Below are 25,764 nucleotides of genomic sequence, written 5' to 3' on the forward strand. Positions count from 1 at the left end.
GTATTTATGCAAACATGGAATTATTAATTATAGCCTGAAAAACTAGAATAATATGAAGTATCATTTGAATACAGCACTTGGGTTATGGTACCCACCCTTTGTCATTCAACAAGTGTTTATTTATTATTCATTCCTCTTCTATAGTATATTAAAAATTAATATTTGCATTTTTATAGCATAACATTTTATGGAATATTTACTTTGATATTCTCTTTTATCCCTATTTGATTCAAAAGGACTTTTTTCTTTTGTATTTTTGAGCAAAATTCTCCCGTATTCACTTAAATATTCAGAGGGCTTCTTGGGTGGTTTACGCTATTTCACCCTTCTTTGGAGCAGACTGTAGGGCAAGTAAAATTAATTTTTGAGTAAACTTTATATGTTGTATAAATGAGAAGTAAGAAATGAGAGATTATCCTTATGATATTAAATACAAAAACATAAAGTATTTTCTTCTTGAAATTGTTTTGGTGTGTTAGAAAATAAAAGAACCATAGGAAGATTGTTAAGCTTGATTGAATAAAAGATGTGAAAATTCTGTCACTGTTCAACTGGAAAGAATAAAGATAATATTGTCAGACTGTTTTAAACTATGATTTTAATTAAGAAGCTGAAAAACTAGATTCTGGTTTAGCTCTAAGTACCATGACATTTGTACTGAAAGTCATCTTCAACGCTACAGTGGTTTTACACAAAATATAGTGAAATTGAATAATGTGTCCTCTGACCTGGGAGATAAGGCTACAAGTTAAAGATCAAAGGCAACATAAAATGGATTTTGTTTTATTCCACTTTAAAATTTCATCAAACATATTTATATCTTAGAAAAAAATATGGAAACATGCAGTATATTTACAGTAGTTTTTGGCTATTTCTGAGCATTTCATTAATATAAATTACAGCCTGTTAAGAACCTACTAAAATGATATTTGAGTTATACTTACATTTTTTCTGACAGTTCAAAGCATTTAATCCCTTTGCATTAAAATAATTTTATATATTGAGATGTACATTTAATATTTTATGCCCATTCCAGCAGAATAGTATATGTTTTAGTATATGTTGATCTTAAAGTTAAAAATAATCTTTTTTCTAAAGATTCTTACATTCTTCTTTTTACATTATTTTTATATAATTCAGATAACCTTTATTCAAAGTGCTATACAGTATTCAGTAATTCAGTTAATCTTATTTAATTTAAATCAGTACATTATTCTTTATATTATTTGATTCTGTGGGCAAGACAGAAAGCAAAATGGTCACTTGTGTCAAGGTAAGACTTTGGGGAGCAACTGATAAAATTAAGTGTCCTAAAAAGTAATTTTAAAAATAGCATTAGGAAACTTTTAAAGAAGTTTATGATCTTCAGTAGGCAAGCCCTTAACTACTAGTAAGCTTCTGTTTTTTGCAAATTCAATAAGCTCATTTTTATGTAGTGATTGATGGTATGTGTCTAGGTAAATTAACACAATTATGAATCGAGAGATTCTGTCTCTAAAAGTACCCAAACCTTCTCTTGAACGAATGATCACTTTGATCATTACCAAGAAAAAGAATGCAACAAAACATGATAAAGACAAACTATAGAACATCAAATTAACTGTCATTGTGATTTGGTCACTAATGAAAATCTTTCTTGTGTGTTCCCATGATTACTGTATTAGTTGACTATGTTGTGTAACTGAGTAGCTAATAGAGCTTAATGAATAAAATAAAAACTATCCAACCATCTTTTAACTATATTTTATTTCTTTTTTTGTATATCACTTTCCTCTAAAGAAAAGACTTATAATAAAAGTTTATTTGTCTTTATTAAATTAAAACAAAGTTTCAATATTGAAGGTTTTCATATGATTTGGAGTTACCACATATTTTCTTTCAGAATAGAATATTTTTAGACTGAACACTTGCCTGGAAATAATCTTCATGATTATAACTATGTGTATCTAGACACATAAAGTATATGTAACTTTAGATTTTTTAAGTAGTGTGTATCATATTTGTGACTAAAAAGTTTAAAGTTTTTTAAAGATGCTATACTTTTAAAAAAGTGAGTTTTATAACCCCATTGATTTATTTTGGGTTCATATTGAAGAAATTGAAAAGTGGTTGTAAGTTGTAAAAAATAGAAATGAAGAATTATGATGTTTATTTTTGTATTTTTATCTTTTCTTCTAAAATACTTACAATGGATTAGTTGTTTTAAGGGAAATTAATTTTCTCTGTAGAGGTTTTCAAATCAATCTCCACAAGGAAATAAGAAAAGGGGGGAATGAGCAGCTATGCCATTGATTAGTAAATGTAGTTCTAAAAAGTTATGATCCCTATTTTAAATGCCTTGAGGCTATTAAGTAATCACACACACATACACGCCCCTACTTGATAATAATGCGTGTGCTATTTTTTCTCTCTATAATCCTGACTTTCATAGGTTGTGTTTGTTTCAAATGAGTTAAACATATATTTGGAAAGCAATGAATCCTGACATTATTTTTGGGCAGAGTCTTGCATTTAGTAGTAAAATTGTGTAAAAGAAAAAATAATTCGAATGAATTCATAGATAAAAAGAGCAAAAACCCTATATACTTAGCTATTTCTTAGTCATCTCAATAAAAATTTTTTATTATGGTATAGTATGTGATATTGAAGTTTCATAATAACACCTTCAATTTATTTGTATTATTCTTTGGTTTCTCAGGCAGGTGTTGCCAATCTACTCTTTGTCTTGGCTTCCCAAGGATTTTAAACTATTTGCTGACAGTCATGCAGTTAGTGGCAAACTTGACAACTGGTCTATTCTTCTTATTATCAAAACTAAATTAGGGAAGCCAATGGGATTCATATATGAACACCCCATATGGGCCTGTATGGGCTAATGAGCTATAGATCCCCATGTAATTTGAAAGTCTTTATAATGTTTATCATGGCCATTGATAGGCTAATGTATTTGAAAATCAGAATTAGATCATGCAAACAAATGAAACTGCATTTTAATTGAATTCAGCTTTGGCCTCAAGCAAAGGATGTTGGAATAGGTATATCACAGATCACTCTAATGCGTGTAGAGCTCGATGTATGTAGAGAATACCTATGAAATCACTTGATCTTTGCTGCATTTTTAGTTATCAGGATTGTTAACTGTTGCAGGCATTGACAGCCTATTTTACTCGCTGCTTTTTAACCGAAAGGTTAAAGAAGCCTGTATTAATACATAGGGGACAATATTTTTATAAAGGCCATACAAAAATTGATTTGACTTGAAAGATCCCTTGAATTGAAAAAATGCCTTTAGACCAGTTTTCAGTGAAATCGTATGAGGTTTCTACACATCTGCTGAAAGTGAATATAATTGTCTAGATTAGAGAATTAAGTGATATTTTAGAGGAATGGTTATGGTTTATTGTTTAGTTATTGATAATAGTGACTACCTAGGTAGGCATAAAATCTCAGGGGGTAAGTAAACTTGCCAACTTGTTTGCATTTAACTGTTACACGATTAATTCAAATGACTAATTAGTAAATTTGTAAAGCCCATAGAAGTGCATGAGAAACTTTCAACTGATCTATCATAATCACTACCAATGATATTATCATTTTATTTAAAATAATTAAAATATATCTTTGAAAAAGTTAAAATTATCAAATTTGCCAAGATAATAGAGTTAGATACAACTTAAATTATAATGTGAGCTCTTTATTAATATTAGAAAGGGCTGTTCTTATTTCAAATAAAAATTAAAACTATTGAAGTTACTTTTATCAGTTAAAGAATAAGATGAAGAAAGCATTATGTTGTACTTATTATGTGACAGGCTTTGTTCTTGGTGCTTTATCCTCACAACAACCCTATGAGTGAGATACTATTATAATCTTCACTTTAAAGACAGGCTATATGATTTTTCCAAGGCCACGCAGTAACTAAATTACAGAAGCAGAATTTAAACATAGGCAGACTAGCTTTTGACCATTCTACTATAGTGCTTGAACGTTGGTATTTAGCAGTACAAAGTGGCTCTGGTTAACTTATGCAAGTGGAAATTCTGTGGAGTCACTCACAGTTAATCAGAGTGAAGAATGAGTTTGAGAATGAACAGGGACCAGAGGAATTCCAGAGTTTGTGAAGCAGGATATAGGAACCCAGGACAGGGGTCTCATATCAGTCTGGATAGGATCATCATTGAACTTCTTTAGTGTTATAGTCTTTTTGCTCAAGATTCAAATTCCTAAAAGGTAAAAATCAATTAGTTTTTTGGGGGGTAATATTCCCTTCGCTTGACTAGGGAAGAATATGACCCCTGAATTTTGTCCTACTAGATTATAATGAGGAAAAAATATTTCAAGTAAATACCCGAGGTTGTGGTACTGATGGGTAAGGGAATAAGATGGCTAGACAGATCTAACAAATTTCCACTGTTGGAATTCTGTGGGATAACAACAGTTTATTCAGAAAGCAATTACTGAGTGTCAGTCAATGGGACTATACTGTTCGCTATCACTGCTCATCATAAAAGCTGAAGCATGTGGCAAAATGAATGAAAGTTGTGAAACCAATGATTCTGCTAATGCCAAGTCAAGATCAAAATCTTTAAAAAATGTTATTCTATTAAAATAATATTTCTTTTTAAAACTTAAAGTCATATTTTTAAGTATGGTAAAAAGTCTCCTTTAGCTGAAAGCAGTGAAGGCCCATGTTATACATAGGGTCCAATTTTTACTAATTGTATCTCTCAGCTTAAGTAGACTTTTTATTATACTATATTGCCTTCATGTCACTGACATATATGATCCTCATTATTTCATTTTTAATGCAAGGAGAAGGTGCTATATTCATTAAAATTAATCTCAGAAAAATTGCCCGAATTTTGATAATGCACATCATAATTCTGTCAGCAGATTTAGAGAAAAAAATTTCTTTCCTAAATTGCTTCAATATTCTCACATTGTTTAGTGTTGGACTGTACTAATTAACTTTTCTGTAAATAAAACAACCAGTTGATTTTCGAAAAAGAAACTGTAAACAGGAGAAATATAATGTTAAGTGACTATTTTGTTACAGGGGAAAAAAGTGCTTTAATTTTATATACACTTAGAAACATCTCCTAATGTTTTCTCCCTATCGTGTACTCAGTAGTTTTTCATGACGTATTATGTTGATAACAATAATTATTAAGAACAACTCTATGTTTAATAGCTAAGCATGAATATATGTATGTGTGTGTGTTATATGTATATATAACATTTAAAATAACTATTCAAATTAGGAACAAAAAGTTCAGTTACATCTTCTGGCTAAAGAAGATCATCAGAAGCAACTGAATGAAATTGAGAAATACTATGCCACAATAACAGGCCAGTTTGGATTGGTAAAAGAGAATCATGAAAAGTTAGAACAAAATGGTAGGTGCTATCTTATTTGAACTTATATATTTTATAGGAAATGTTTGAATGTACTTATCTATAATTAGTAAATTGAACTTAACTGATACTGGTAATAGTAAATGGCAGTTTAGTGAACATTATTTAAATTTGGTAATAATTGCATACGTTGCATTGAGGCTATTTTTCTTGTCCATGTTGTGATACTTTCTTTAAAATGTAAATTGAATATAATATTTTCCTAAGTGTTTTTATGTTGCAGTACAAGAAGCAATACAGTTAAACAAAAGACTTTCAGCTTTAAATAAAAAACAAGAATCTGAAATATACAGTTTAAAAAAGGTATGATTGATACAGTTTTATAATATTAAATAAAATTATAGTATAAAATAATTAGTTTTATGAAATATTACTAGAAGAAGTTGGGTAGGTTGTTTTTTGTTATAAAGATAAATGTTTTAAATATAGATTCATAAACTTTTAGTTATGATTTCAGTAAATGAATTTGTTTTAACCTATTCAAAATATTGTTTCTTCAGCTTGTCACCAGTGGTGTGCATTTTTATGGTGACATGAGTAGCCTGTAAGCATTCACTACATGTCAGTCTCATTAGCATTCATTCATTCAATATTTGAGTGACGCTGTGTGCTAGATACTATGTGACACTGAGGATATAAGTATGAAGAAAAAACATGTCCCTGCTTTTTTAAAGTTTATCGTCCAGTGGAGTTAGACACAAAACCATCACATAGATAAAATAATTTAAAACTGTTATATAAGTAATGTGAAGAAAATGTAAAGGATGTAATGACATTATAACAGGTGACATTACATTGGAGGTAAAGTGATGGGGAAGGACAGAGAATAATGTTTCAGGCAAGCAGAACAGCATGTGTAAAAACTCTTTGAGACAGGAAAGAGTTTAGTATATGTGAGAAACTAGAACAAGTGTGGTATGGCTGGAGAATCATGAATGAAGGAGTGCATTGGACATTTATTGGTTGCTTACTGAGCATCATTATCCCTTTCTTCTTCCTAAACTCATCCAGATTTTTGATGTTTCCTTTAGAAATGAGCCCTAAATTGACAGAAGGCCATAAACATATTTCATTCCTCTGGCCATAATCATTGGTTCAGGAGTGGACAAATGCCCTTAGCTAGTGGTTATAAACCAAGAAAAATGTAACCTCATTGTGACTCTCAGTCATCCTACAACCCTAAGAAAACCAAAAGGAGGAACCTGACAATGTGGATGCCAGATTGGTGTGATAAAAGGAAACCTGTTCTTTGATGACATCTTTGAATCCTTGGATCGACCAGCTTTTCCCTTTCCATACTTTTTCGATTATATGAGCCAATAAATCATCATTTTATTTAAGCCAGTTTGGCGAGGGCCAATGTAATTTTCCATTATTTGCAACTGAAAATATTCCCACTGTTTCGAGGGGAGAGTGGTATGAGAGAAAAGAGAAAGAGGCAAGGCCTTCTTTCTACAGAGAATGACCTTGTTTCCTTTCCTTACTCCCTTCAAAGCTCCATCTGAAATAATACCACTTTGAACTGCCTTTCTGTCACTGAGAGAATAAGTAGCTATTCTTACCGACACTAAGTAAATGCTGCTTCAAAGCATTTACTGAGTGCCATTTAAGTATTTAAAAATTATACTTACTTTGTAGTTATTTAATTTATTTGTCCCTCCAGATCCAGACTATCCATTCTTCTCTTTGTAAGGCTTACCTATATGGATTGCATCAATGCTCCTGTATCTTCTTGCTTTCCATTGAGTTGGGCCAGTGGAGAGCCTGGGCAGGAGGAGATGGGAGGAAAGAAAGAGAGTGAATTAGTATATTTATTCTTTCTGTTCCCGCCCTGTGAGGTGACTTCAGGGTGGCCTTGCCCCTCAACACATCACTGCTTCTCTCAGTTGGCCTACTCTGCGTGATTGTTCTCTCTTTGTGTTTCAGTAACCTTGTCCTTTTGGGTCCAGGGGTGGTGTCAACTCTATTACTGCAAGCCCCTAGAACTTGCACCATTTCTTATGCTTCCTTTATATTGTATCCACACCTTTGCAAATAAACCATCTTTACATTACCCTAATTTATGTGTACCATCTGTTTTTTTGTTGGGATTCTGACTATACGCTTGATTATAGTATAACATCAGTGAGGCCAAGGTTGTAAATTCAGTTTCCTTATAGGCTAGTTGATTCAGTACAGAGAATTTTCTTTTTCACAAAGATTATATCCCAAACCTCAACTAGCCATTTTTCAAATACATATTTTGGATTCAAAAGATAAATGAATATGAATGATGTTGTTCTGATACATCATTAATTTGAAAAAAAATTTAAATTTTGGGGTAGAATTTTCATCTTAATTCTAAAGGATTTTGTTTTTAAAAGGAGAAAAAACCCACTCCAAGCATTTATAGCTTTATGTGTACATCAGATTTCACTATTTTTATTTATTTTTTTTAAATTGATAAACTTTATTTTTTAGAGCAGTTTTAGTTTCACAGCAAAATCAAATGGAAAGTATAAAGTTCAGTATACTCTCTGTCCACCGCATGCACAATCTCTCCCATTATCAACATCCTGTAGTGGAGTGGTTCATTTGTTACAGTTGATGAACCAACTGAACCTATGTTACAGTTGATGATGCATTATTGTGCAAATTCCACAGTTTACATTAGGGTTCGCTCTTGGTGTTGTGCATTCTCTGGGTTTGGACAAATGTTTAATGACATCATTATAGTATCATAAAGAATAGTTTCACTGCCTGAAGATCCTCTGTGCTCTCCCTTTTCATCACTTCCTCCCCCACTAACCCTTGGCAACCACTAATCTATCTACTGTCTCCATAGTTTTGCCTTTTCCAGAATATCACATAGTTGGAATCATACAGTATGTAGCCTTTTCAGATTGGCTTCTTTCACTTAGTAATATGCATTTAAAGTTCCTCTATGTTTTTTCATGGCTTTATAGCTCATTTCTTTTTAGTACTATTTATTGCTGTGTCTGGATGTACCACCATTTATTTATCCATTCGCCTACCAAAGGACTTCTTGGTTGCTTGCAAGTTTTGGCAATTATGAATAAAACTGTTATAAATATCTGTGTGCAAGGTTTTGTGTGGACATAAATTTTCAACTCCTTCGGATAAATACCAAAGAGTGTGATTGTTTGGAATGTGGAATAAGAGTATGTTTAGTTTTGTAGACCTGCCAAACTGTCTTCCAAAGACACTGTACCATTTTGCATTCCCACCAGCAGTGAGTGAGAGTTCCTATCGCCCTACATCCTCATCAGCATTTAGTGTTGTCAGTATTTTGGATTTTGCCCACTTTAATAGGCAGATTGTGGTATCTCTTTGTTGTTTTGTAATTATCTAATGACATATGATATTGAGTATCTTTTTATATGCTTATTTGTCACCTTTTATCTTCTATCTATTTTTTATTTGGGTTGTTCATTCTCTTATCGTTGATTTTTAGGGGTTCTGTGTATATTTTGGGTAACAGTCCTTTATCAGAAGTGTCTTTTGTAAATATTTTCTCCCAGTCTTCGGCTTTTTTCTCTTTCCCTTGACACTGTGTTTTGCATAGTAGAAATTTTTAATTTTAATGAAGTCTAGCTTATCAGTCATTTATTTATTTATTTAGGTGAGGCAACCCTTGGTTGACCTCACAGATTGCAAGGACCTTGTCAGCTTACAATCTCTTATTTTTCTATTTTTTACACCTAAAGCACCTGGTCTTCCTAGGTGGTCTCCCATCCAGGTACTAACCCAACCCTGTTTAGCTTCCGAGATCAGACGGGATAGGGCTTGTTCAGGGTAGCATGGCTGTAGACTCAGTCATTTCTTTTGTGATTGTGCTTTTGACATTGTATCTAAAAAGTCATTCTCATACACAAGGCATTCTAGATTTTTCTCCTATGTTATTTTCTAGGAGTTTTATAGTTTTTGTATTTTACATTTAAGCTTATGATCTATTTGAGTTTGTTTTTGTGAAGGGTATAATGTCTCAGTCTAGATTCTTTTTTTTGCATGTGAAAATCCATTTGTTCCTTTACTATTTGTTGAAAAGATTATCTTTGCTCCATTGTGTTCTTGTCGCTCCTTTCTTAGATACCTGTGGACTGTGTTTATGTGGGTCTATTTCTGGGCTCTCATTTCTGTTCCACTGATCTTGTTGTCTTTTCTTTCACCAGCACCACATTGTCTTGATTACCGTAGCTTTATAGTATATCTTGAAGTCGAGTAGTGTCAGTCCTCAGACTTTGTTCTTCTCCTACACTATCGAATTAGCAATTCTTGATTCACTTCTCCATATAAACTTTAGAATCGGCTTGCTGATATCCACAAAATAGGTTGCAGGGATTTTGAATGGGATTGTACTGAATCAATAGATCAAGTTGGGAAGAACTTATATCTTGAAAATATTGGATCTTCCTATCCATAAATATGGAATACCTCTTCATTTATTTAGCTCTTTGATATCTTTCATCAGTTTTGTAGTTTTTCTCGTATAGCTCTTACATGTATTTTCTTACATTTACACCTAAGTATTTCATTTTGTGTGGTGCTAATGTAAATGGTAATGCATTTTTATTTTCAAAATTTTACTTGTTTGTTGTTGGTATATAGGAAAGTGTATATAGAAAATATATATATTAGTCTCTGCCCTCAGTTCCTGGCACAAAGCTTCTAAAACCCTTGTAATTTCCTAAGTGATAAGAGTAGTAGGAGTACCTTTTCTAATGAGGTGACTCTGATGGGCTCCTATATGGCTCCTGGCCACTGGAAAGACCAAGCCATGATTAGAAACTTGAAATTTTCATCCCTGCTTTTCCCCCCACTCACTTCTCCAGAGAGGGGAGAGGGGCTGAAAATAAAGTTAATAATTGATCATGCCTATGTGTGGAAGCCTTCATAAAATCCTAATAGTACAGATTGCAGATTGGTGAACACATTCATGTACTGGGAGGGTGACACACCCAAACACCATGGGGACAGAAGCTCTCGTGCTGGGGACCCTCCCACATCTTGCCCCTGTGTATCTCTTCATTTGGCTGTTCATCTGTATCCTTTAGCATATCCTTTTATAAACTGGTAAACGTGTTTCTCTGAGTTCTGTGAGCCGCTCCAATAAATAATGGAACCCAAAGATTGAGTCATGGGAATTTCTGTTTGTAGCCCATCAGTCAGAAGCACCTGGACTTGTGATTGGCATCTGAACTTTTCTTTTCAATCACACCCTAGAATATTAAAGATGACTCTTTTAAATATAAGGAGGAAAAGCTGTAATATGAAAAATTTACAGTCTTGAATCAGAGAACAGATAGGACCATTAATTTTTATCAATGTAAACTTTAAATGCTAATTTAAATAACTAAATACTGAGCAGTTGTGAATAAGCATGTTTTCATTGATATCTTTTTGGTCTATTTTTTTATTTAATATTTTTATCAGTGACAAGTGATTATTAATTTTGATGACTATTAAAATATTAATTCAATTTTTATGTATGAAAAGATTATAAATTTCTCAAAAATTTATTTACTAAATTATGTATGTCTTTTACTAAAGACATATGTTTCATCATAACATAATAGATTATTAAATTTTAAATGTATAGTTTAAGACTGGACCTATACATGGAGATGAGGCTCATGTAAATCCATGGAGAGATACTCTTAGTAAATTTATGTAAAGGGGTGAAGAATGTCTCTTTCTGAGTACAAGTGGAATTGTGTTGCTTGTGAGCACACTTGCCATTTTTTCCTGGTCTTGGAGCTTAGGCCAGGACTACCTAAATGTACTGATGTGTCATGGATTGGTGGCCTCTGTCACTCTGGAAAGCACTACAGTCAATGACAATGCTGCCAAATTTTTCTTGGAAGAGAGATTATTGTATGGAAGGGTAAAGTGAGAGAATTTTATTTCCTTTGAGAGTTCCAAGTGCAAGTAGCTGAAAGGGTGAGAATTTAAAAAAATAAATTTTAACAGCTAATTTTTAACATTTTAGACATTCTAGGTACAATAATTTTGTATTTTATATTACGTAGTCTTGATTTTTAACTTCAAGGAAAGTTTTTTCTTTTTGATTTTCAGACACTAATTAAGTGTAGTAACATTGTTCAGTTATATCACTTATTTAAAACTTTTAATCATTAATTTTCCCAGAGATAATTTTTATTTTATTTTATACTGTTTTATGATTTGTCCAGAGCAGTTAAGTTATTGGTTTGTGATAAGATGGAATTTCTTTTCTCTCTCTCTCTCTCTTTTCCTTTTTTTTTGGTGGAGCAAAGTTAAATAGACCAAACTTAGTGTTGGATTAAACGAGGTATTACATTGCTGAATGCTGGGTTCACTATTATGGCAATCATGAAGAATTCCCGATCCTATCTGTGAGCAGCATTCATAACCTCTGCTGTTTGTCTGAGTAAACGTCAGAGCACTCAAGGAGATAGTGATATTTAACAGACTACCCCATACCAGAAAGGGAGGGGTAAAGGAGAAAAGGGCACAATATTTATGACTCTAGGAACTATAAGTTGTAATTTAATGAGATCAAAGCATGTGCTGTTTATTTGCTGCCCTAACAGCTTTGAATAAAGTGGTTAGAAAACAGACAATGTACTAAAAGTTCAGGATATTTAAAAGCTAAAGGGCTATAAAATCACGAGCATATTTTCAGTGGAAAATCATTTCATGGAGGTCTCTGATTTTAATATCATGCTCTTAAGATTAATTAATGTGTAAGAGAAAAAGACATATGAAATGATTAGTTTTTACTAGTATACCATATATATAGGGTTTTCACCCCTGCCTTCCCTTTCTCACTTTTCTGTTGTTTCATAACTATTATTGTCCTTTCTGATACTAGTTTCTGATCTAATATCCAAGATAGGTGCATGTGATTAGCAGAGCCTGGCCACGTGCTTATAAAGCTAGTATTTGGCATTTCTGGCTTCACGAGTGTGCAGTGGACTCTTATAATTTAGAGTTCCTAAAATTCAAAGGGAATTCAGATGCTGTGTAGTCAAGAATGTGAGAATCAGATCCTTGAATATTTAATATAGTCAGTATACACAGAACAACAGTATGATAAGTATACACCAGCTCAGAAGTTGTTATTTCAGGATTTTAATGTGTTTGGATTGTATCTGTTAAACTCAGTGGACATGTAACTTCACAAATTAAGAGTTCTCTTATATTGCCTTCAATTCTGTACTCTACAAAGATATTTTGTTATTTTTCTAAAATGCAAATTTCATGTTGTTCTACTCAGAATCCTTCAGTGGTTAATTCCTCATTGCCTGTAGGATAAAATGAAAACTCTTTAGTTTGGCCTTCAGATACCCTTCAATATTTGAATCTTGCCAAATTTCTAGCTACAACTACCAATGCTCCACTCCTCCCGCTTACCTATAACATAATGTGTTAGTTCTAGCCATATCATATTAGTTCTCTTTCCCTGAAAAATACCATGCTCTTCCATGTTTCTGTACATTTGTGCCTGTAGAATCTTTTTGCTTGGAACACATACTCCTCTTTTGTCCTCTTCGCAGATTTATCTTTAAAGACTCACTTCAAATACCACTTTTCCATGTAATGCCTTCTTGATGCCCTCAACCAAACTATTTCCTTCTTTATGCTTTTATACATTCCTGTAATATAGCACTCATCATATTATATTGTAATTATTTCTTACACAAATTTTTTCTTATTGGATGCTAACGAATTTGGGAATTGGTAATCTCTTGTCATCTCTTTATCTTAGAAGATTTATGGTAAATAAGTAATTAATGAAAACACCCTACTTCTGGTTGGTTAGTTCATTTATTTAGTATACTCTTTTTAAGAGCAAAGATCAAGCCTTCTATTATTGTTTGCCTAGTGAACCCAGCATTCCATAGCCACAAATAGCATTCTCACCTTGGCTAATTATCTCATCATGGAACTAGGGGAAATATACCTTAATGGACCGGTAGTATTATCTTGATATATGAAATATAGTAAATTATATTGATAGGTTTAAAAATGGATTTAAAACTATCAGAAAAGTAACTTGCTTTGATGAAATATGTATACTGAATTTTCTGTTTCATATTTCTTATGTTAAGGAATTAAAAGAAGTAACCTCAGACTTGATAAAGTCCAAAGTCACATGTCAATATAAGATGGGAGAAGAAAACATCAATTTAACAATTAAAGAACAAAAATTTCAGGAACTTCAAGAAAGACTCAACATGGTATTTAATTCAGTGCATTCATGTTTATAAAATATTTTAGTAAAAGTTATGAGAATTTTAGGATTATAGTACAAAGATGTTCCTTTTTGTCAAGTTAATATACATAAGAAAAAAGTATTAATGAATCTTTTTAAGTTATTAGATTTTTACTATTAGCAAGACTTTAAGACAATAAAATCTGGCTATAATAATTTTATTTCTACTTTAATACAGTGTCAGATCATCTTATGGTACAGTGGTGTCTCCAGAAAAGCTTTTGGAGATGAGGAATTTAGTACTTTTTAACAATGATATTTATAAGTTTGCACCAGCCTATATTGGGTATCTAATACCATCTTCACTTCACTTGAGTCACCGGTTCAACAGCAAACTAGTGTTGGTACTCAGGAGTAATAATAGATCATGACACTCCCAAATTTGTTGAGCACTGAATTGAATGTAGAATTTGCTGACTTTTGTATCATAACCTAAAATTATTCAATTTTTTTAAGGAATTGGAATTAAATAAGAGGATTAATGAAGAGATTACCCATATTCAAGAAGAAAAACAGGCAAGCAATCATAAGATATTTTGGAAGACAGTAAATATTTTAAAAACCAGATACAATGTGGGAAATAATCAAATTAAGTTAAATAATAAATGGAATCATGTCTAGGTCAAGTCCTACACATAGTAAGCACTCAGTGTTTGTTGAATGGGTACACGTGTACCTTTTTAACCAGGTCTCACATATACTCCCATTAGGAACAAAATCAGAGGAGAAAAGGGGAGATGTTCATCAAAGGGTACAAACTTCTAGTTATAAAATGAGTAAGTTCTGAGGATTTAATGTACAGCATGACTTTAGTTAACATACTATATTATATACTTGCAAGTTACTTAGAGAGTAGATCTTAAATGTTCTCACCACACACAAGAAAAACGATAATTATATGAGGTGACAGAGATATTAACCTTGTTGTATTAATCATTTTGCAATGTATACTTGTATCAGATCATCACCTTGTACACCTTAAGCTTACACAATGTATGGGTCAATTATATCAAAGCTGGAGAAAATATTACATTAAGATATTTTATGAGTAAATAACAAAGAATAAACATAAGTCAGTTTTTTCCTTGATATTTTAGATTTGGCAGATAATTATTGAAGCGTATGTATGCTTAGAACATGTTATAGGATATTATACTCATTTGAATTTATGTATATTATAATTGTTTTATTTTTTTAAAAAAAAGGGTATATGAAAGAAAACTTGTCCTGTTTCTTTTTTTCCTCTTCTGCTTTTCTTCCATTTGATTCTAAATATATACTGTGACATCCTAGCCCATTAGCAATATGATATTTTAGTAGTGATATATTTACTAGTTTGAGGGCAAGCCAACAAAAGTTTTAGTTTTGAATTTTTCACATTTTTCAATAGTGTCTCAGAATCCATGGTCCATTTAAAAAACTAATTATTTGAGGAACTCTTGGAAATGGTACTTTGTAAGAAATCATATAATATAAATTCTTTTAGATGTTAAATTAATCAAATGTGTCATTAATATATTCTTTATTATGGGTTGTAATTAAACTATAAAAATAAGAAACTAGAAAGTTGAGTTTAGAAACATGCCTACTATCTTAAAAATTAAAAACTTAAAATTGAGTTTAGAAACATGCCTACTATCTTAAAAATTTTTTAATTGATATACTTTTTTTTAAAAGGATGTCATCATTTCTTTCCAACATATGCAGCAGTTACTTCAGCAACAGACTCAAGTTAATACTGAACTGGAAGCAGAATTGAAGGGGCTAAGAGAAAATAATCAGGTTTTATATGTGTGTGTGTGTGTGTGTGTGTGTGTGTGTGTGTGTATGTGTAGTTTAAACTATATTCCCATCTAATGAGTTTTACCTGTTTAGTTGTACTCATCTAACTTTATCTGAGATCACTTTGAATTTTAGGAGTAGGATATGGCCTCTTTCATTAACTTGGTATCAACGTGTAAAGTAATGACCATATTTTTTAAACATTGAAGTCACTAGTGAAATGTTCAGTTGTATCAGGTGTTCAATTTAAATTTGTAACAGATTGAATGGGATTTTTTTTTTCTTTGTCTTAGAATTATAGCCAAGACCAAAACTGAAAATAAAAGGTGACAGGTATTGCCACATTCTAAGAGAGCAATCAGCTCCCAGTAATTGGGGGGCAGATCTCTCTTTACAAGAATATGATAGAACTGGCCCTGTTACCTCAACATCATCACCCCATCATCTTCTTTCTAGGATATGTAAGAAAATGATTGGGGAGAGGAAGAAGTTATGGTCACTCTGTTTTGAGAGTGAGGGTTCAATAAGAGAGGCTTTTCTCTTACATACCTAGTGAAGGGGCACGTATTTCCCCTCATGAAGCTAAGTGAAGGAGTCTACAGGAAAATCACTTGTAAAGATTGGGGTACAAGAAAGGGAGGGTGAGACTGCCATCTTGTTCCTTACATGGATACTTGAGATGCTATAGAAACCTGAACGTCCGCTCTGGTGTTACCAGTAGAGTAGTTCATGTGGAAGAACTTGACACATTTTCGAAGTTTGGAAGTATATCAAGAACATATGGACTAATGCCCAGTTATAGTCAAGAAATTTCAAGGAGGAAAGTTTTTGTAGTAATCTGTGCCAGTGTATTATGCTTGGTCCAATATTATATGTACCTGGAAGGATGTAGAAGAGAGAACTTTGGTGGTTCCTTGGCTTCCTAGGAAGGAACATGGAGGTTGGTGAAAGAGGGGGAGCCTCCCTGTGTTCTACGGAGCCAGGTGATGTCCAACTCAAGAGAAGGGACTGGGGACATGTTCCACTGGACTGGCCATCGGAAGGTATTTATACCTGTCTGAAGAGATTCTGGTGATAAAGGGTGATGCTGGACATTTTGCAAGGAAACTAAAGTCACCTCCTATGTGAAGACCGCCATCAGCAGAAGCCAGAGCCAGCTTCATGGTTATGTAATCAATGCAGTTGCATAGGGACCCATACTCAGAGGGCCTTGTGCTTTAGGTTTTATGTCCTGTGAGTCACTGTCTTGAAATTTTTATTAATTTTTATCTTTAAATTATGTTTTGTAAATTAAATCTTTTGGAAAGGGTAAATTTATCTGATGATGCATTGGAGGCTTGGAACCTCAGATCAGGGATTCTTCTGTCTCCCACTGCCTCCCAGGACCAGTTCTTGGCTGCTGGCTCTTCTGCCTTTTGGTGGGCCCTGCCTGGCCTCATCTTCCCTGCTCCTGTCTTGCCACTGCCGTGATGACTGGGTCACATTGGTGGGGAGAGGCCCGTGTTCTACTGTTGCTCTTTACCTCTGGTAGAAGCCTAGATATAGCAGAGAGGGTCTGGGCTGAGTGCATGGGCCCTGCAGCATCCTCTGTCCCAGGTTGGCAATACTTTGGCATTTTTAGTAGGTGGCTACGCTGGGTGAGAGTCCCCATTCCAAAGACTGAGGTACATTTCTGCCTGGCAGTTGCAATCTGTTGGGGGTTACCCATCTGCCATGAGTTGGGGCAGAGGGCCCATAGGATGGGGAAACTGACTTCCCCACCCCAGCCAGGACATAGTACATGAGTCCAGCCACTTGGAGGAGGTACAACCCACTAGCAGGTAGATCATACTTGTGCTGAGTCATGTGGTGAGGCCTTTAGGCATCTGTGAGGATCTGCATTTGCCCTGTAAGTATCCCCCTGCCCAGGGGATCATGACATGAAATAGAAAATAAAAGCCCCATGACAGATTGACTGGAAGAGATAGGGAGGAGGGAGTTACTGTGAAGAAAGGAAAAAGTTTTATTATTTAGTATCTTTAACAGTACTTTTTCCTGCCTTTTTTCATTTTGCAATGGGTTTCACAAATTATGGTGAGTCTATCACCATTGAATGAAGCCAGACCTGACCTGAACAATGCAAGATTTATCTCACCATTAATGTTCTATGACTAGTCACGTAGAGTTCCGCCTTATTTCTCTTGCCTGCTCCAGAACTATAGGAGTTAGACCTAGAAGAGGGAGAGGGAAGAGTCAAACCTCTCCCTCCTCTTAACCTCTTCACCTCCAATAAAAGACTAGTTAAAAGCATTTCTCTGAAAGTCGAGTTATAAGCAAGTTTCCCCCCATCTCCTCTACCCACCCTACAGATGGATAACTATTTCTCTGATGTGTTGAACCTTCTCTCCAGAAACATAATTTACCCACATTCTTTATGAATAGCAGTTATCAGGATTGTCTCCTAATACATTTAATGGAGTTGAAAGAGAATTTTAATCTCTGATCAAAGTATCAGAGATTAGCTAGTCCAGTCATTTCATGATGAGCTAGAGATCTAGGAAATGTAAGCAATGTAGTTCAAAGCCTCATAATTAGTGGGAAAATCAGGATGAAATCTTTGTCTATTCCAGTACTGTTTCTATTCCAGTACTATTTCTACATTACGTTGTTAATGTATTTTTCTTAGACTCGTGAGAGCTGCCACTTTTATTAGATCAGTTATATGGAAACCACAACTTTTAAATTGCCTTTCATGAATGCTAAACCCAATGTTTATGTATTACTGAATTCTACAGGGCCTATAGTAGTCATAAATATATATAGTCATGTCTTTCATTGAGTTAATGATAACTGTAACTGTGGTTCCAGGATATTTTAACTATATAGGCCAATATCTTAGATAATCCAAATGCCTCTCTCTTTAACTAGCATCATTATTAGCTGAGCCTTGATAGTACATAGAGAAACTAGATTTTATATAGTAAAATTTCAAAGTATTGGCAAGAACAGGATAGAATTGTCAGCTTTTTATTTTGATACGGTACATTAAAAAATAAACAATACCATCATCATTTTCATTTTATAAAAGAAAACTTTTTTCCCCTCTCTTTAATTCCTCCGCCCCCACTTTCACCCCTGACCTATGGATGTTGCCGTTTCTCCTTAAGAACTGGATCTCTGAAGGTGGGGCATCCCCTCCCACATGCTCGCGGCATGCACCCGGTCCTGGCGCACTAAGGGTCCTGGCTCCCCCGGGGCCTGGCGCACCGGGGTATGGTCTGTGGTTCCACCTGGGGCGCGAACCCAGGTCCTTCTGTGTATAAAGCAGACGTGCTAACCACTACACTATGGAGCCACCCCTAAAGGAGGATATTTTAACATTAAAAGTATATTAAGGATATAATCTCAGGAAAAAGTTTGGTCCATTACAAGAAAAGACATTTGATGACCTTATATTGACATTTTTTTTGCCATGAAATTTTGTCATGAATCAGTACTTGTTTGCAGACTGGTGTTTGAGAACCACTGATATATACTATAACAAAATGTTGATGTAGAATTGTTGCTAAGGATTACACTGCATAGATATCTCAAGTGTTTTCTCAAGGAGCATTCTAATTGCACTTGTACTACATACTAGTATTACCTGTACTACAATTACTCTTCATAATGGTGTACTCGCTTTCAGTGCTCTGCAATCATACTGTCATCTGTCTTCTCTTTTTAATAGTACAATTTGGAGCACAGAGAACTAAATTCTCATGATAGAGAATATTTTCTACTATGACTTAATTATAGTTTAGTCCAGATGTAAGTATAGTTATTCCTCTATAGTCATAATATTAACATAGTATTAACTAGAATAACTTACTTTGTTTTTGGTATATTAAAGTATTAAGATGGTTTCATTTTGACTTTCTACAATGTCCATTTTTTCAGAGAGGGTTTTTAGATTTGTTAATCCAGAAGCTAGTAATACCAAATAATTTCCTGATAGAGTATAAATTCCACAAGAACAGTAACATTTTCACTAACGTAGTATAAAAGCCTAGAAGAGTATCTGGTACATAGTAGGAGCTCATTAAATTTTATGAAACTAATGAATGATTAACAGTGAATAAATTCAGACTCTTTGTTAAGTTCAGATATTGCCAGGTTAGGGCTTCTAGTTAAACCTATTCAATCGAACCCACACATTCACTTGTATTTCCTCTTGAAATTGCAATAAAATGGCATTACTAAATCTACAAGGACAAGAAAATAGAGGAAACAATAAAAAAGTTTTAAAAGTGAGAACCAGATGGAAAATGAGTAATTTACTTAGTATATGTGATATGAGAGAAAGTAGAAACCCAAGTCAAAGATGCAGAAATGGTCAGGATTGTAGGCATTGTGTGCCTTTAGAAGTAGGGGACACAACTGAAGCCAAAAACTAGAAGGTCTATGTAAGAAACTATCACACCTCCAGATTCTCTTCCTAACCCTGCACAAATTGGCACTGTCTGTCTCCTACTTGGCAGAAGATTGGAGGTTTACTTTGGAGAGTTTGAGTGATACCTGAGATTAGGGAGATCCAGTGGTGTGCTGGAGACAGCTTGTACCCAGGAGAGCTAGTTGTTAGAGCTGTTGTCATTTTGTGAGCTGGTTGTTAAAACAGTGTTAGCTTGAGATTGACCATGGTGGGAATATTTAACACTAATGAAATTGGCAAATGCTGCAAATAGGCTTTATTATTTTTAGAGCCAATTTGCTATACGTATTTTAAAATGAGATAGATCTATATATGATGTGGAAAGTAAGCAAGACATTGTTCTTTTTTTTTTAATAAAGCAGATTACAGAACAACATGGTATATATAATATGGTCTCATCTGTATTTTAAAAATGTATTCTGTATACTTGTATGCTTATAGACAATTTCTGGAAGGATACACAAGAAACTGCTCCCCTCTGGGGAGGGAAATTGGAGAACCAACAGAGGAAAACTTTACCTTTTCTTTCTGCATCCTTTGTATAGCTTGAAATGTTTACTCTGAATGTACATAGCTTTAAAATGATGAACAAATGAACTTAAAAATTCCAGATATATTAGACATGTGCGTAAAGTTCTTACTATTTGTCTTTTTACAGGAGTTTTCTTGAACTATCAGCGGACATTGAAGAAACCTAATATTAATGACACTTATTTAATAACTTAAAAACCCATGTCTTAGAAAACACTTAGTAGTATTTTTACTCTTTAAGGGTTTTTTGGGGGGAGAGAGGTAGTGTGATGGTGGTTATGTTATGTTAATTTATGAAGTAATAGTTAATATAGTAAATATTGAAGCTCTACTAAAAAAGTTAATTTGAAATTAAAAATTAAAATTGTATTTAAAGGTTTTCTAGCCAGTTAATTTCTCAAATAAACAGATACAGAAAACATAGTTAAAAATTTTTAGTAGGGTTAGGCTGATTATGCTACATGTCATACTTTTCAGTGCTGTACTTTATATTACTTTTTCAGTACATTAAAACTTATGCAGTGAAACTGAATAATGGCAATGTTTTTATACCCTTTTATAGCCATTTCTTTTTCATAACCTCCCCCTATTTCCTGTTAACTAAACTATAAGCACCTTTCTGTTAATTTATGAAAATTATTGTTGAGATAGCACATTATCACTGATCTGTATGGCACTTCCAGCATGTTAAAAGCAAAGGTCCAAGCAACATAAAACACATCAAAATTCATTAATGTGGTATTGATTATTTTTTGGATAATTAATTTTATTGCAGACCCTTGAAAGAGATAATGAGCTGCAAAGGGAGAAGGTGAGAGAAAATGAAGAAAAGTTCCTTAATCTCCAAAATGAGCATGAGAAAGCACTTGGAACTTGGAAAAAGCATGTAGGTTTATTAAATGTTAAAATATTAAAATATTTTAAGTTGTAGACATTTAAAATAACTATTAAATGTTTTCTTAACAATATTTTCTTAATATTGCAAAAATAATGTAGGAATATAGTCAGACACATTTTATTCTTGCATTTTCATTTCCAAAAAGTGAATCTTTTTTTTAAATCTAAATTTAATTTAATTTTTTTAAATCTAAATTTCTTGTGATGCTTTCATGCATGAAAAACAACACATACACGTGTGTATGTATGTGTTGTGTATGTATATACACATATAATTTTGGATGACTTCCCATATGTGACAAAGAAAAATTACCTTTTCATAAAACCATTGATAGTATTTTAATAAATGAATAAAATAATTATATAGGTATTATTGTTAGCTGATATATTTAGCTTTCCTCAGCAGTTTTGTCGAGATGCAATAAACAATGCTATTTTCTTATCTGTTTATTTAATGCTAAATTTTAATTTTAATGAAGTAGATAATAAGTGTAAAATGATGTAAATTAAAGTGTATAATGGTTCACTTTAAAGATTGATGAACCCCAAAATTGATTATTCTATTTTAATATCTATTTTCATTGCCTTTTAATTTTTTTTTTTTTTTAACACCTACAGCACCTGGTCTTCCTAGGTAGTCTCCCATCCAAGTACTAACCAGGCCCGATCCTGCTTAGCTTCCGAGATCAGACAAGATCAGGCACGTTCAGGGTGGCATGGCTGTAGACACCTTTTAATTCTTTTACAAGAATTAACACAATAGAAGGTCAATATTTATGAAATTATGAAAGCTATATTTTGGGAGAGTAAGATTATATTTGGGCTATTATACTAATTATATTGTACTTTAATACTATGCTAATATATTTTTATACTGATATACCATATATTTAAGTACTTGATAACATCTTCTATAGGTGATTTTGTTTAATATAAATTGTTATATAAGTAATTCTTGATTTTTCAATTACTTTAGGTAACATTCTCTTAATTTGTATTTTGGAGAGATCAAGTCTTCATTGATGAATTTGATAAGCTTTACCCAGATCTCAAAAAATATTTTGTAATTAATTGTATCTGAATACTAAAAAATCCTTAATAATTTTTATGCTAGTAAAGTTTATTACTAAGCACCAAGCATAGTAATATTCATTTTAGCTTCACTTAATCCACATTGCATCCCAACACTTCTTTCACATTTCTGATGTTTAAAAGATCATGGAAGTGGTACGGTCAGAATAAGGAAAAACTATAAAGTGAAAAGAGAATATAAACTTGAATATACCAACCATGCCAAAAAATATTAGTTAAGCTAAGAAAATTAAACATTTATTTTTCCTGATGAGACCACAACCATGCCCCTTCCTCAAGAAAATCAATCACATTAAGAAAGAATAAACATTCAGCTTCACTGTGAGGCCTGTCTATAAATTTGAATAAAATTGCTTTCGTCTTAGGATTTTTAGCTTCTACAGTTATTTTACTTTGATATGCTTTAGTACTAAACAGAAAATAGATAAGTTTTTTGAAAGCTGCTTTGGTTCTACAAGAGTTTTCTTGAATGGAGGTCAGGTCTACTCATTAATTGTATTTCTATCTCTGTGTAGGTTTTTCACCATTCTTGAGTGGATTGCTACTGAGATTGGATCTAGATGGGTTAAAAAATAAAACAATAAAATGAGGATGTTCAGAAATTATTAACAGAATGGGGGGGTCACAAAAGAAATTTAGTTTACAGCACTTGTTGAGCATCTATTAAGTGTGAGGCACTATTCTAGGTACTGAATTTTTAAATATGCCTAAAATACAAATAATAATAAAGAGCTCACACTTTCAAAGGGAGAGATAACTATGAAATTAACCATAGCACGGAGTGTTTTTAGTAGTTTCAACAAATGACTGTGAAAGCACAAAATCATGTCATTTAGCTAGGTTGGAGGTTTTAGAAAAAAGATGAAGAATTTGGCCTTGAAAGATGAACAGGTTTCACCAGGCCATGGATGCCGATTTCCTACATTTCTCATTTCATCCTGTTGGCATTCCATTTAAGAAAGGGAAAAATCATGGAGGCAGGCTGCATTTCAAGGGTGATAAATAGTTTGATCTGGAATATGACATTGGAAAATAGGTTGAGGTTGCCTTCTGAAGGGTCCCTTACTAAGGAAGTTGAATTTGATAAGTAACGGGAAGCCACTGATAATTTTAAAGCAGTGACATAGTCAGATCTGCATTTTTAGAAAAGTAAGCCTTGCAACAGTATGGAGGATGGTTTTATGGAGAGACCAGTAAGAATAGTATTGCAAATCTAACCGTGAGCCTATGAGGGTATGAATTTGGGCAATAGAACAGAGAAGAAGAGGGGTGGAATTGGCAGTTAGTAAAATTTTATATATAATGAGTTTTAGAAGGAGAACGAAGTCAAATATGTCTCTGAGATTAGTATACCTAGTAGAATGATAATGTCACTGACTGATACAGGGAATATGACAGGAGAAGCAGATTTGGTGGATGAAAATAATGAATTGGGAACTGCTGAATTTATGGTACCTGCAGGACACCTAGCTTGAAGTGCATTCCGTGCATTTGAAAATGTGAACTTAGGAGAGAGGTTGGGAGATGAGATATAGATTTAAGATTTATTAGCATAAAGATGGAAATTGAAGGTATAGATATTATAAGATCATCTATGGAAGAAGTGGAGATCTTGAAGAGAAGGCTAAGAAGAAAGAGCCTCGAGGAATGGCAGTATCATTTTTTGCGTGTGCGCACATGCGTGTGTGTGCTACAGAGCTGTTAAGTGGTATAAAACTTGGAAAAAATCCTTTTGCTAATTTGCAGGTGATAGCTGACAAAAAATCAGAACAATTAAATAGTTTATTAAGGAGCGATGGGAGGTTAGAATTTGAAAGTTAGCAATTGTGGACTTTAAAAATTGAGAGGGAATTGAGTCGAGAGAAAAATAGGATTGTGAGAATATTTGTGAACTGAGAAAATGCTGGTATAGCAGGAAAGATTGAGAATAGGTTTGAGGGAAGAGATCACTGCTGGAGCTAGGCACAAAGGAGAGGATGGGATAAGGACACATGCGGAGTTGAGTCTATTACCTTGAAAAGATAGATTGAAAGATGGTTAAAATTAGAGAAAATGAAGAGAGTGTAATAGGTGAGCTCATATCTGTTAGCCTCTTCAACAGGGTTCCCGACCCCGGGCTGCAGACTGGGTACTGGTCTCTGGCCTATTAGGAACTGGGCTGCACAGCAAGTGAGCGGTGGGTGAGTGAACGAAGCTTCATCTGTATTTGCAGCCGCTCCCCAGCGCTAGCATCACCACCTCAGCTCCACCTCAGATCATCAGGCATTAGATTCTCATAGGAGCACTGGTCCTTGGTGTCTAAAAGGTTGACGACCACTGCTCTGCAAGGAATATAATATGCATTTGTAGAATTTTTGGTAGTTAAAAAAATTGTTCAAGAGAAACTTTTATAATCTTTCATGACAAAAATGTATCTCCTCAGTGGAACTTAATTTATCTCATATCTGAGGTCCCCATGAGAGTAATCCAAGAAAAAGATTATGAAATTTTATAGCCAGTGAAAGCCTAGTTTATAGATGTAAATATTAGGCTGCAGAATCAGTTTCTGTTGTACTACTTAGTGCTCATCGGTACTCTTCATCTAGTTGAGTTAAAATCTGTATATCTAATACAACAAGAAAATAAAAAATTTAAAAAGCAGTGAGGTATAACTTACGGAATTTTTATGGTTAAAAATAATTTTCATTTGTAACAAGAGGTAATTTAATGTAATAGTTAAGAACACAGCCCCTAGATTTAGTTTTGCATTTGATAACCACTTTGTATCCACCTGATCTTGGTCAAGTTACTAAATGTCTGGGAGCCTCACATTTCTTATCTGTAAATTGGAGACTGAATATACTTCATAGGATATTTGAGTATGAAATTAAGTACTCAGCACAGTTCAACAAATGGTACCTTTTAATATTAGTAATTACTTTAAGATTGTTTTCGTTTTTTACTGTTTCCCAAAATGTGTTTTCATATAAGACACATATAAGTACTCATTTTGATTATATTTTATATTAGGTTGAAGAACTTAATGGAGAAATTCATGAGATTAAAAATGAGTTGTCATCACTTAAAGAAACTCATATCAAGTTACAAGAACATTACAATGAATTATGTGATCAGAAAAAGTTTGAGGAAGACAAGAAGTTTCAGGTAAAATTTAAGTATGTTGGGGGTACAGTCTGCTAAAGAAATTGGGACAAGGGTCCCCTTTTCTCCACATCCTCACCAACATGTTTTTGCTGACTTTTTGATAATAGCCATTCTGACTAATGTGAGGTGGTATTTGATTTGCATTTCCCTGATTACAACGTTTCATGTCTGTTGACCATCTTTATGTATGTCCAGT

General features: G+C 33.4%; 1 protein-coding gene and 1 pseudogene across 1 annotated transcript in view; one reads left to right on the plus strand and one right to left on the minus strand.

Annotated features, from left to right (window-relative positions):
- The window catches only part of CCDC73 (coiled-coil domain containing 73), a 64,822-nt gene that overhangs the window by 31,680 nt on the left and 7,378 nt on the right, over positions 1-25,764 (plus strand). Inside the window, exons 7-13 of the mRNA XM_023532052.1 lie at positions 5,262-5,397; positions 5,639-5,718; positions 13,509-13,637; positions 14,129-14,188; positions 15,350-15,454; positions 21,211-21,321; positions 25,434-25,568. Of these exons, the coding sequence (XP_023387820.1) occupies positions 5,262-5,397; positions 5,639-5,718; positions 13,509-13,637; positions 14,129-14,188; positions 15,350-15,454; positions 21,211-21,321; positions 25,434-25,568 (756 nt within the window). The remainder of the gene's footprint in view (positions 1-5,261; positions 5,398-5,638; positions 5,719-13,508; positions 13,638-14,128; positions 14,189-15,349; positions 15,455-21,210; positions 21,322-25,433; positions 25,569-25,764) is intronic.
- On the minus strand, positions 21,942-22,060 carry LOC111741314 (annotated as a pseudogene).

The sequence above is a fragment of the Pteropus vampyrus genome, unplaced genomic scaffold (assembly GCF_000151845.1).
Source record: "Pteropus vampyrus isolate Shadow unplaced genomic scaffold, Pvam_2.0 Scaffold76, whole genome shotgun sequence".
NCBI classification, from domain to species: Eukaryota; Metazoa; Chordata; class Mammalia; order Chiroptera; family Pteropodidae; genus Pteropus; species Pteropus vampyrus.